Source organism: Bison bison, unplaced genomic scaffold (genome assembly GCF_000754665.1).
Source record: "Bison bison bison isolate TAMUID 2011002044 unplaced genomic scaffold, Bison_UMD1.0 scf7180017864309, whole genome shotgun sequence".
Taxonomy (NCBI): Eukaryota; Metazoa; Chordata; class Mammalia; order Artiodactyla; family Bovidae; genus Bison; species Bison bison.
The window spans coordinates 2,498,317-2,511,496 of record NW_011494881.1 but is presented as its reverse complement, the minus strand read 5'-3'; the positions used below and the strand labels follow the sequence as shown (position 1 = coordinate 2,511,496).

The 13,180-nt window shown below is 34.5% G+C and overlaps 1 protein-coding gene across 3 annotated transcripts in view; it reads left to right on the top strand.

Annotated features, from left to right (window-relative positions):
- Positions 1–13,180, top strand: part of HERC4 (HECT and RLD domain containing E3 ubiquitin protein ligase 4) — a 127,980-nt gene that overhangs the window by 28,707 nt on the left and 86,093 nt on the right. For all 3 annotated transcript variants that reach the window (XM_010852154.1, XM_010852153.1, XM_010852155.1), the window contains 2 exons: positions 3,384–3,543; positions 9,048–9,124. In XM_010852154.1, coding sequence (XP_010850456.1) covers positions 3,384–3,543; positions 9,048–9,124 — 237 coding nt within the window. The remainder of the gene's footprint in view (positions 1–3,383; positions 3,544–9,047; positions 9,125–13,180) is intronic.

Below are 13,180 nucleotides of genomic sequence, written 5' to 3'. Positions count from 1 at the left end.
CACACACACAGTATCCACAGCCTGTACCACAGGGGTACGTTTCTTAACTATTAGTGTACTACATTGACACATCATATCATCCACACTCATAGTTTACTGTAACATTGTCTTTGTTGTACATTTGATGGGTTTGACGACTGTATAATGAAATGAGCCCGCCAGGCTCCTCTGTCCATGGAATTCTCTAGGCAAGAATACCGGAGTGGGTTGCCATGCCCTCTTCCAGGGGATCTTCCTGACCCAGGGATTGAACCTGGGTCTCCTGCATTGCAGCCAGATTCTTTACCATCTAAACCACCAGGGAAGCTCACTTAGTATTGTACAGAATAGTAATAGTACCATACAGAATAGTTTCAGTACCCTAAAAATGCCCTCTGCTTTACCTGTTCGTCCCTTCCTCCCTTTAAACCCAAGCAGCCAGTAATGTTCTTACTGTCTCCAGAGTTTACCTTTTCCAAAATGTCATATGGTAGGAGCATACATTTTGTAGCCTTTTCAGATTGGCTTCTTTCACTTAGTAATATGCATTTACGTCTCCATGTGTTTTTATGGCTTGATAACTCATTTCTTTAGCACTGAAAAATATTCCACTGTCTGGATATACCACAGTTTATTCATTCACTTACTGAAGGACATTTTGGTTACTTCCAAGTTTTGGAAAGAATAAAGATGCTATAAACATCCATGTGCAGGGTTTTGTGTGGACATAAATTTTAAGCTCCTTTGGGTAAATGTGAAAGAGCACAATTGCTGGATCATGTAATGGTATGGTTTGTTTTGTGAGAAACTGCCAAACTGTTTTCCAGAGTATCTGTACCATTTACATGTCCATCATCAGTGAATGAGAGCTACTGTTGCTCTATATCCTCACCAGCATTTGGTATTGTCAGTGTTTTGGGTTTTGACCATTTTAATAGGCTGATAATGGTAGCTCATTTAAATTTGCAATTCTCTGTTGGTAGATAATTACTTGCCATCTTTATGTCTTCTTGGTGTGGTGTTATTTCAGGTCATTTGCACTATTTTTTAATTGGGTGGTTTTCTTATTGATGAGTTCTAAGAACATTTAATATATAGATCTATTTGGGGGGAAGGGTTGTCAGTCTTTTATAGGTGTGTCTTTTGCAGATAATTTCTCCAGTCAGTGGCTTGTCTTCTCATTCTTTTGATAAATGTAAACTTTTGTAATCAAATAGAGAAGTATACAAATTATACAGTTTATGGCTTTATGAATTTTCCAAGTTAGTGTATTGTTAACTTCTCAGCTTAGTTTGAATTTTCATTTCTCTCATCAATGAATTTGACATCTTTTCATAGGATTAAGAGCCGTTTCTGTTCTTTCTGTGTGGACAGTCAGTTCACATCTTTTGCCCATTTTTTCACTGAGCTTCTGCTCCCCCCTCCTCCTGTTTAGTCTTTAAATATTAGGGAGGTTATGTTTTTATTCGACATATCAACTACGTTTTCCCTCTTTTTTTTTTTTAAATCAGTTGTTTCAGTTTGCTTTTAGTTTGTTTTGCTATATTTGAAGAAGTAATTTGAATTTTCTCTAACAGATACGTGGCATCTCTTTCTCTTTCCTCACATACTTAACTTAGTGTCAGTGTCTTCCAAAATTCTTCATAGTATCTTTTAAAAGTATTTCATGTTCCCCTGGTGCCTTTTGTATATCTTTACCTTTGCCTTTAATAAGATCCTTACCCCACTTGTTTTTCTATAGACTGTAAACTCCTTGAGGACTAGAACTCTGTTTTATTTATCTTTCTCTAGTACTTAGAGCACAAGAAGTATACAGTAAATATTAATATTTGGCATGAATGATTGTGTCTTCTTTGTTTCTTGGATTTTTGGTGTCTTTGATTTTATAGCAATTGATAACAAATTTAAGTGCCCTTCCTATATTGTTGAACCAACCAGTCTTACTCATCCTTCTTATCATCCTCTCATTTTTTGCTCTTTATTCCATCTCCTTTGAGGATTGTTCTGGAGAGACATTGATTCATTTCGGGGTCCTCTGTGAAAGATTAATAGATCTTTTGCATTTTACTTCTTTCTTCATAATTAAGATTTATGGGAGTGTTTTGATGTAAATAAATAACATACTTTTAAGTCCTTTTGTGTTTTTGGGAGAAGGGGCAGTATGTTATATATGTTATGTTTTGTTTTCGTATGTTTCTGCAATATGATTTTATAAAAACTTGTATATATATAAAATATACACAAAATGAGAGATTCATATAGTGAATTTCCATGTACTATTTATCAACTTCATGAATTATGAATTCATAGTATTGTAAGGTAAGTACTTAAAAAGACATATCATTAGAGTTATACAAATTCTTAAGGCTCTCTAAGGGCTGACTTCCCACCCCAAAATGCAGAATAAGTAATGCAGATGCAATTTGAATTTCTCTGTTACTTAGGGATTCAAACCTCTGTGATGTAATCTCTTATTATTGAACAGCTGTATTTGTACACTGAGCTAAAATTATGTTTCTGAGGAAGCTCTTATTGGTTCAGTTTTAGCAGCTCTGCAAAAAGACACTTTGAGTTTGTAGAAGACATAGCTTTATTATTAGGCTAAAAAAAGGTTAATTTTTTTAAGAGGTTAATTTTTAATGATGTCTTTAAAAAAACTTGTATACTAGTAAAACACCTATAATGCACATCTTAAAGAGACTAAGGAAGCAATTTCATTTTCTTTACTGGTTTGTCAATGGCTATTGACAGTCTTAAGAGGGCCAATATTTTAAATTAATTTCTGATTTAAAACTTGAACATATTTTAACCACATGTGGAGTTTTTATATCTTTCACATTAAAATAGCAGCTCATAAACTGAAATCTGTTTGTTATAGTCACATTGCCTTTCAGTTCTCTCCTCAGCATATCTAGTAGATACTTTATTTATGAGATCTGTAAAGAATTTGTTTCCTATTAGAAATTGCTAATTCAGATTATTTCATTTGTTTCAGAATCACTTCATAGTAGTATCCCATATGGTAATACATATGTTGGTTATGATTTTATTGTTAAAAAACAGCCAATTTATTCAAATGATTCCTTTTCAGCTGTACTCCTTTTATTGGTAATGGTTTTGAGTGAAGACCAATTCCCGAGAAAATTTTTATACACCTTTAATTTCTTCTCCCAAATATTTAAGTTACTTAATAATCTGAGTTGATTATGCCCTGTGACATATATCTGTATTTACTACAGTGAGAGTTTTGTGTGGAATGTATTTGTTAGGTTTTGTAGAATAACTAAATTACAGTCTGTATTTCAGCATTTCCTTAGCTTTTTTGTACAAGATGAAGACTATAGTTTTATTCTTACTGGAGGTTTAAAACTAGAATGTAATGTCTCTGTTTCTGATTTCTGTAGAGCAGGTTGTTGCCCTGGATGCCCAAAATATTGTAGCTGTTTCATGTGGAGAAGCTCATACATTAGCACTAAATGACAAGGGCCAGGTGTATGCTTGGGGTCTCGATTCTGATGGACAACTTGGCCTGCTAGGATCAGAGGAATGTATCAGAGTACCCAGGTAACAAAGGTGACCGACAAAGGGGTCTTTAACAATCTTTTATAATAAATTTGTTATCTAAATCATTCTGCTTACTACTGGGCTTTTAAGAGCTGACATACAATTACTTCTCCCCTTTAAGCTCTAAAGGCATTTATTGGGTAGGTGCTTGCCTTTAGTTTGGATTGAATACTGTTTTTTGTATATTTCATATTTCTCCCAGATTATGTATGTTTGCAAAGATAAAGGGTAAAGAATGCACACTTTATTATAAATTTTCTCTCACTGAAATTTTTAAGTGGATTAAGACTAAACCATTAAATATTGGTTGATTGTTTTTTTCTCTTGTTTTTTTTTTGTCTTTATTGTTTTTATTGAATGTTGAAGTCCCACATGCTTAGAGTAAAAAGAATAATTCACTTTCTACATTTTTACATAGCACTGACCACAATTTAATTTATGCTAACCACTGATTCATCATAGAATTATTTCAGAGTTTAAAAATAAGCAGTGCTTCATCAATATTGTAGTTTTACAGAATTATATAGGGCATCACCATTGCTTTAATATTAAAAACTGTAATCCTGAACATAAAGGTTTAAAGAAAAATATCCAGTTCTTTTGGGTACATAATTAATACACTAACTCATCCTTAGTGTTTAAAATTATACAAATTCTTGTCTCCTTAAACTCTTTATGTTTTTTCTCCTGGTAATAGTTATAGGAGTAAAAGAGAACTCTAGGGAACCAAGATATTATACTCATTTTAGATTTATTCCAGGTAGCATTTTTATAATATACACATTTAGATATTTTGTTTGTTTTTTTTTTATCCTGAACCCTCCTCCCTCCTCCCTCCCCATACCATCCCTCTGGGTTGTCCCAGTGCACTATTTTGTTTTTAATTTAACATTATTAATGTTTGTCCTGGCTTAAGAAATAGATAACTACTAGGATAAGAAATTGGAGCACAGGAAATAATACATTTCAGAACAGGAGGGAATTGTCTGGCAGTCCAGTGAGGACTCCATGCTTTCATTGCTAAGGGCACAGGTTCAATCCCTGGTCAGGGAACTAAGATCCCTTAAGTTACCTGGTATAAAAAACCAAAAACAACCACAAAACAAACAAAAAAAACAGAACAGAGCTCTTATCATTAGAAATGATTTTTTTTTTTTTTTTAAATAGGGATGGTAGCTAGTTCCTTCAGCAAGCCCATATTTTTTTTTATCAAATGTATATATATGTATATATGTGTGTGTATGTCTGTTAAAAAACTTAAAAAGTATACATTTGAAATATTTGTTTTGTTTTAGCATATTAAAATATTTTTTTCATCTTTAGTTTGATGCTTTATATTTGTTCTAGTAATGAGCTGTCTGTTGAGACTTTGGGATATGTCTCATTAATGTGTTTTCTTTAACCTGTAATCAAATTCTGCAAAACTCCCCAAACAAATTTCTTCCTTTTGTTTCTTCTGTAATAACAATTAAATAGCAAACACATTTCCCGTTACGCTTTTAGTGCCCCTTTAATGATGGTGCTGTTGGGAGAGAGAGTTTTTTCCTTAAGCTAAGTAAATTGAATTTTTTTAGTCATTTCAATTTTGATTTCTTTTAGAAAATGTTAATTTGCAGCCAAATGGCTGCTGGCTACAAAATGCAAAGCATTCATAGGAACAGAGTGATCTCACATTTGTCACATTCTCTACTGCCTTTATTTCCTTCCATAAGTAATTATTGTAGAATGGGATTTTTTATTTAAGATTTTTAAGAACTTTGTGTTTTTAGTATGAAAAGAGAGTTAGATATTAGGTTTTCTAAGTCCTTATTTTCAAAACCATGATTCACAACAAGGCTGTCTAGTTTCCAATATTTTTCACTCCACTGAATTTTCCTTTTTTTTTTTTTTCTGTTCAGTTCTGGTCTAAGAGACAGTAATCCATAGATGCTTAGTAAAGAGAGAAAGATGAGAAAATTTTATTATGTGACAGTTTATTTGAAGGTTGCCCAATAATCCTGTTATTTGTAACTTTGCTCTTTTATGAACCTGAATGGGGACCTGTAAGAGATCTTAATTGAGTCCTTTGATTTAAACGTCTCTGTTTATGTATTTACTGAACATCTTACTAGTTTTAAACTGTGTATAAGGGCATCTTTCCTGTTGAACTTTCTCAGTTTTTCATTGGGCTAATCTGATTTGGATCTGTTGTGACACACACATATGTATACATACATATAAATTTTTACTGGTACTTCATATTTTAAAGGGAAATTTAGTATTTCAGTACAGTAGGAGTATGTTTTTATGAAAGACCATTAGTGATTTTTTTGTTTTTAAGTCTTAACACCAAATCATTTTTTAGATCCAAACCTTTTTCTAGGTGCTTAGAAATGTCAGCCAGCTTTGTAACTTTCACATACGTTTTGAATAAAACATATGATAGGAGGAAACTCAGACATATGAATAGATTTTCTTGATTTAACTCAGTTTTGAAAGCATATTGCAGAGCGTTCCTGGGCTGTCCAGTGGTTAGGACTCTGCTTTCACCTGTAGGCCATGTTAGATCTCTGGTAGGGGAACTAAGATCTGCAAGCTGCATGGCATGGCCAAAAAGTATCTTACAATTTCTGCCTAATATTAGCATATGAAAGTACAGAGTATTTCAGATTAAAATGAAAATTAAAGAACATTTAATGGTAGGGACTAGATCAGTTGTTAGCATAAATTTTTCAAAATCAGCTATAAACTTTTCTCAGATGAATAAGAAAGTTGTGGCTTAATTGGGAAATAGAAAATTGTTGATTATGTTTTACTGGGAAATTTATTTTTAAAACCACTTTCTTGAGGTACATTTGGCATACAAAAAGTTTTATTTATTTAGTGTATACACCTTGATGATTTTCAAATTGGCAAAATATTTAATGCTTTAGTTCCTCAAATTCTTGATTTCATACTAAATTCTTGATTATATTCAAACTTATCACTGTTTCTTGTTAATGGTTTTTAAAGAATTTTACCTTTTCAGACAAATTTGGAAGTGCCTGGTTTCTGCCGTATTGCCACTGTACATTAAGTTGGAAAAATGTAACAATACAACAGTACACATATTCAACAATTTATGTTTTGACTTCAAGGCTTCTCAAGGGAGGGGTGTATGAATCTTATTTCCAGGTTTATGCACTGTTTTCTTAAAATTTCAAACATCTTTCAAAATTCAGTGAAGAAATAATTCCTTTACAATGAATAATTTTAGTGATGTGGCCATTTAAAAATGTTTGACAAGAACTCTAAACTTTAGGGAGTTAAATTTATAAGTATTTATAAAATATTTACCCTAGACATCCGAAATTTTGATTTTCTTTTCATAGTTCTTATTAATTAGGAATCTTCATATACATGTGTAAATATATTTTTATTTACAAAATTTCTTTTCTTTTGACTTTCCTATTGATTTGAATCCTTTTAAAAATTGAAAACTGAAAAACATTTACATTATCTTTTTTACTCATTGAGGATTATATTTGATGAATTCTATAAAACTTTGTTTCATTAAGAATTTTCTGATTTGTCTCTTCAGGAAAAATGCACCATGGTAAAATTGCTTTACTATTCATATATATATAAAACAGTATTTTTGTTTCTTTTTTAAATTCCCAAAAGCTAAAAAAAATAAAAAGCAAACCCTCTTCTCTTTCCCACCTCCACTCCCCCATCTTCAGTGTATTACATCTCCATAGAGACAAAAGCAGAGATTTCTTTCCTTTGAAACAGTAATTCCACAGAAGAACATCTTCACTTCTCTCAAGCAGACACAACTAAAAAATTCGTCCTATATTCTAAGCTGCATGATAATATTTTGGTAATGAGAATCACTGAGTGTAAATTGCTGTGCAAATTTAGAAGTTTTGGGGGCAAACTTTATGAATAGTTTAATATTAAAGCCTCAAAGAAGTTACAGATTCATTTATCCTCAAACAATGGACACTTGACATACTTTTTGTTTCCTCATACATTTTGCCAGGCACTGTGGTAGGTGCTCGGGATTCCATGGGTATAAGATAATATACAGAGCTTATTGTTTAGCAGAGTATACTAGTAATAATTAAATGACTAAGTATTCCAGTATTTTATAGAGATAAATGCTGTGAAGGAGAAAACAGCGTGCTGTTAGAATGTAGAATTTGAAAAGATTTTACTTAGTCTTGCAAATTGGGCTTGATGCCAGGAACAGTTTTTTTTTTAAAACCATTTAATACTGTTCACTATTCAATGTATGATGTACGTAATATGCATAAGCAATAACAGTAAATGTTTAATAACTTCACAGTTGTAAATATCCATGTATTTTTTTATTCCTGGTTTTGCTTTGCCAGTGTATATATAGCCTTTTGCTATATTTGAAAATCTGAAAATATGTTGGACCCTGTTAACTTGTTGGATTCTGCTAAATGGTAGCAGTACAACTCTCAAGTTTTGTAGTTAAGAACATAAATCCACTAAATAAATTATTTTTAATACAACAATATGGAATTAGAGTAACTCTCCTTTTTCCCGCTCAAAATTTGGTTTGCTGAAGCTGCCTCCCGAAAATCATGGGTATCGACACTCTGGTCAGAACTTGCTCCGGACTCTCATATGGCAGAATCAGGTCAGGTGGCAGTATCAGGTAAAGGGAAATAAGAAACATACTGTATTTTCCCACCCCCTTTTTTTCTTGAAAATGTTAATTCAGGAAAAACAGAATGACCAAGTGAAGGTGAACTACATAAAACCTGGGATGATTCATGCACAGAGTTACTTGATTTTTATGTTTTAACACAGCCTTTAGAGTTACATTGCAGTTAAGGAAAAATCAGAAATTGGTGGGAAAAGAAGCTAAAAAAATGTAAGGCAGAAACATGAGATGGCAGAAATATGACCTCACACATCAGTGATCATAGATATGAATTAAGTTTCTGTAGTAAAGAATTAAATACATTTAATATCATTGATTTAGATGCAAAGGAAAAGAAAGATAGTCCAAAAGGAATAGGTTTCATAATTTGTGAATTGGTAGCATCACATGATAGGAATCCCTGCTGGTTCTTAAGGAACCTGATGGAGGAGAGCATTTACTAAACTGGGCCAAATACACCAATTTTTGACAAATTAGATCATGTACATTTGTCTTAGAAATATATTACCAAGTTTCATATTTTAAGTTAAAGTTTTTTCAAATTTTGATAATAAAAACATACGAAAGCACTGAAGTATGAGCATAGATTACTGTGCTTAAATATTGTCCTTTCAAAGTGTTTTCTCATCACACCTCATAATTTTTCATACTTAGATTTTGTTTACTGATTTTAGTGTAAATTTTTTATAAATTGGGCTTGTGTGAAAAAAGCATAAACTGCTAGGTCACACTAGTAAGGAACTGCTGGTAAGGAAACTCTTTGCACATAGTAGGTGGTCAATAAATAGCATTCAGGATTCATTTATTAAACGGAATTAACTAATCCTGATCTCTTCTTCTTTTCTAGAAATATTAAAAGTTTGTCGGATATCCAGATAGTACAGGTTGCTTGTGGTTACTATCATTCACTTGCACTTTCTAAAGGTAAGCATTGCTTCTATTTTCTTTTGCCTTTTCAGCTTTCTTATTTAAAGATGAAATTCCTTCAACTTCATCCTTATTAAACATTGCCCCGATTCTTCTTTATCCTTTTCATTTCTGTATACATTTTAGAATTAGTTTGGCAGTTTTCGTAGACACTTATTAGACTATTGGGATTTTGTTTGGGATTGCACATTGTCTCTAAATCGAATTGAGGAAAATCTTTGTAATACTGAGTTTTTCAGTTCTTCAACTGGTGATATCAGAGAAGGCAATGGCAACCCACTCCAGTACTCTTGCCTGGAAAATCCCATGGATGCAGGAGCCTGGTAGGCTGCAGTCCACGGGGTCGCTAAGAGTCAGACACGCCTGAGCGACTTCAGTTTCACTTTTCACTTTCATGCATTGGAGAAGGAAATGGCAGCCCACTCCAGTGTTCTTGCCTGGAGAATCCCAGGGACGGGGGAGCCTGGTGGGCTGCCGTCTATGGGGTCGCACAGAGTCAGACACGACTGAGGTGACTTAGCAGCAGCAACTGGTGGTATGTTCCCATTCATTTTAATCTCCTTTTAATTTGTCTCAAGAATATTTTGTTCTTTTCTGTGGAGAGATCTTACATACATTTTGTTAGATTTTCCCATAGATATTTGATGTTTTTTGTTATTCTGAATGGTGTCATTCTCAAATCATTTTTTGCAAGAATATAGACATGACATTGATTTTTTGCATCTGATTGTTCTTTAGCTTGCTGAACATTATTCCTTCATAGCTGGGGTAGTTTATAACTTGCCCAATTTCATTTGATCTCACAGATAAACTTTTTATGACTAGAAACAGAAAGTCATCTAAGCATCCTGGTACCTTCGCTTATTTCTTTTGACTTCTTCCTATGCTTGCTAACGATTATGAGTTCGTAGAGAACCTGCCATATATTTTTTTATAGTTTTAAAATTTTGTTTATTTATTTTTGTCTTTGCTGGGACTTTGTTTCTCTGCACAGGCTTTCTACTCTCTCGGTGTGGTGTGCAGGCTTCTCATTGTGGTGTGGCTTCTCTTACTGCAGAGTGCAGGCTCCAGGGCAAGGGCTTCAGTGGTTGCAGCCTGTGAGCTCATTAATTGTGGCTCCCAGGCTCTAAAGCACAGCTTAGTAGTTGTGGCACACAGGCTTAGTTGCTCTGGGGCATGTGGAATCTTCCCAGATCAGGGATCGAACCCATGTTTCCTCTGTTGGCAGGCAGATTCTTTACCACTGAGCCAGCACACATGCACCAGGGAAGCCCCATGTATTTGTTGTTACATCATTTATAAAAGTAAGTTTCAGTGGCTTTATTATTATTAGTTTAAATTTATTAAATGCCTTGTGAGGCCTACTGCGAATGAAACAGTAGACTAGAACTGTAGGGAAATACCAATAAATTAAGAGACAGTTTTAGGGACCATGTGATCTAATAGAATAGGCAGATGTACAAATATTATAATTGAGGCAGAAAAAATATATACTATTTTTGGTCAAGGTAAAAGTAAAATACTGTGGGAATAAGGGAAAAAGTGTAGTTTGACAATAGAATTGGTAACAGTCATATTTGCTGCAAGTCTTGAAAGATGAATATAATTCAGAATTGGAGACCTGTTGAGAAGCAGCTAGGGGGAAATGTTAAGGATTGGCTAAAGTAATAATAGTACTAGTGAGAGCATAGAAGGAAGGTATTTTGTGTATTTGTGTATCAGCGTATAATTTTACGTGGGTATTTTCAGAGCATGGGAGACATTTTCATACTTAAATAGTGGTTGAAGTAAAAACAAATCTGTTACAAAGGGCCCTATGTGCCGTGTTAAGGGATTTGGGTTTATTCCATCTAAGAAATAAAATGAGGGGTCGGGCTGGCATCCCTGTATTTTTTGATGTTACCTGTCAACTTCTCTTTTGGTACTTTGGTAGATAAATTCAAGATAAATTTAAACCCAAAGGCTTTACTGATGAGGACAGTTTTTCTATCTTGACAAGTATTCTTTTGCCTTATTCAGCTTCATGTTTTAGCAGTGTCTTATTCATTTAGTGAAAAACAAATTTTTGGGGTGGGGAGCAGATCACTCAGTATGAAATAGGCACAGTGGTAAGCAGTATAGTACTAGCCTTTATGGTGGTTGTTTAGTTGCTGAGTTGTATCCAACTGTTTTGTGACCCCGTGAACTGTAGCCCACCAAGCTCCTCTAGCCATGGGTTTCCCAGGCAAGAAAACTGGAATGGGTAGTCATTTCCTTCTCCAGGGAATCTTCCTGACCCAGGGATCAAAGCCTTGTCTCCTGCATTTGGCAGGTGAATTCTTTACCATTGAGTCACCCTTAGGGACTAGCGTAGCCCTTATGGTTCAGTCATACAGATAACAGTATAGTCATATAGTACAAAAGAAGACTGTAAAGAAAAAGGTTTGGGATACTCAGATCCCGTAATAGGGGGATTGAACTTAATCTTGGAGATTAAGGAAGAGAGAATAGAAGTAAATTAGACAAGAGTGAGGGGAAGGTTTAGGCAGAGTGTGTGAGACAAAAAGTGTGTAAGAAACTGGCTTTGGAAAATATGAAGGAAGGTGAGTATGGCCAAAGTATAGTAAGTGAGGGAAGAGATTGGTGTGAAATGAGCTCAGAAACATAGGTAGATTTTGTAGAACCTTATAAGCCTTGTTAAAAATATTTATCCCAAGAGTTGTGAGAAGGCACTGACAAATTTTTCTCAGGTGAGCAACATTTCAGATCTATGTTTTTAAAAAAAAAATCAGCTCATTTGAGTTTCATTATGAAATAAACACATGAACATATAAATTTATGGAATAATTAATTTGAAACTTATCCAGACCACTGTTATGGTGTCTACCATATATCAGATCTACATTTTTATATCTCTGTATATACAAATGTCTGCTAGTTAATGTCCATAGAGTATTTCTGCAAGTGCATATCAGCAGTTGGTAAGAGTGCTTGTCTTTTGGAAGAGGAACTGGTGATCTAGTTTGGAGAGAAACTTAGTAAGTATGTACTATTATGGTATGAATTTTTAAAAATCACTTATTAGTATGTCAATTATTAGTGCCATTTATTTTATAAAAATAAGTAAAAGATGTTCAGAGTTGTAAAAAAAAATGTAGCAATGGGTGAGCAAATGTGGTTAAGTAGAGAGAACTAGAGATCTCTTAAAGAAAATTAGAGATACGAAGGGAACATTTCATGGAAAGATGGGCACAATAAAGGACAGAAATGATAAGGACCTAACAGAAGCAAATGGAGAAGGCAATGGCACCCACTCCAGTACTCTTGCCTGGAAAATCCCATGGACCGAGGAGCCTGGTAGGCTGCAATCCATTGGGTTGCTAAGGATCGGACACGACTGAGCGACTTCACTTTCACTTTTCACTTTCATGCATTGGAGAAGGAAATGGCAACCCACTCCAGTGTTATTGCCTGGAGAATCCCAGGGACGGGAGAGCCTGGTGAGATGCCGTCTATGGGGTCGCACAGAGTCAGACACGACTGAAGCAACTTAGCAGCAGCAGCAGCAGCAACAGAAGCAGAAGATATTAAGAAGAAGTGACAAGAATACACAGAAGAATTGTACAAAAAAGATGTTCACAACCCAGATAATCACGATGGTGTGATCACTCACCTAGAGCCAGACATCCTGGAATGTGAAGTCAAGTGGGCCTTAGGAAGCATCACTATGAACAAAGCTAGTGGAGGTGATGGAATTCCAGTTGAGCTATTTCAAATCCTGAAAGATGACACTGTGCAAGTGCTTCACTCAGTATGCCAGCAAATGTAGAAAACTCAGCAGTGGCCACAGGACTGGAAAAGATCAGTTTTCATTCCAATCCCTAAGAAAGGTGATGCCAAAGAATGCTCAAACTACCGCACAATTTCAGTCATCTCACATGCTAGTAAAGTAATGCTCAAAATTCTCCAAGCCAGGCTTCAGCAATATGTGAACCGTGAACTTCCTGATGTTCAAGCTGGTTTTAGAAAAGGCAGAGGAACCAGAGATCAAATTGCCAACATCCGCTGGATCAT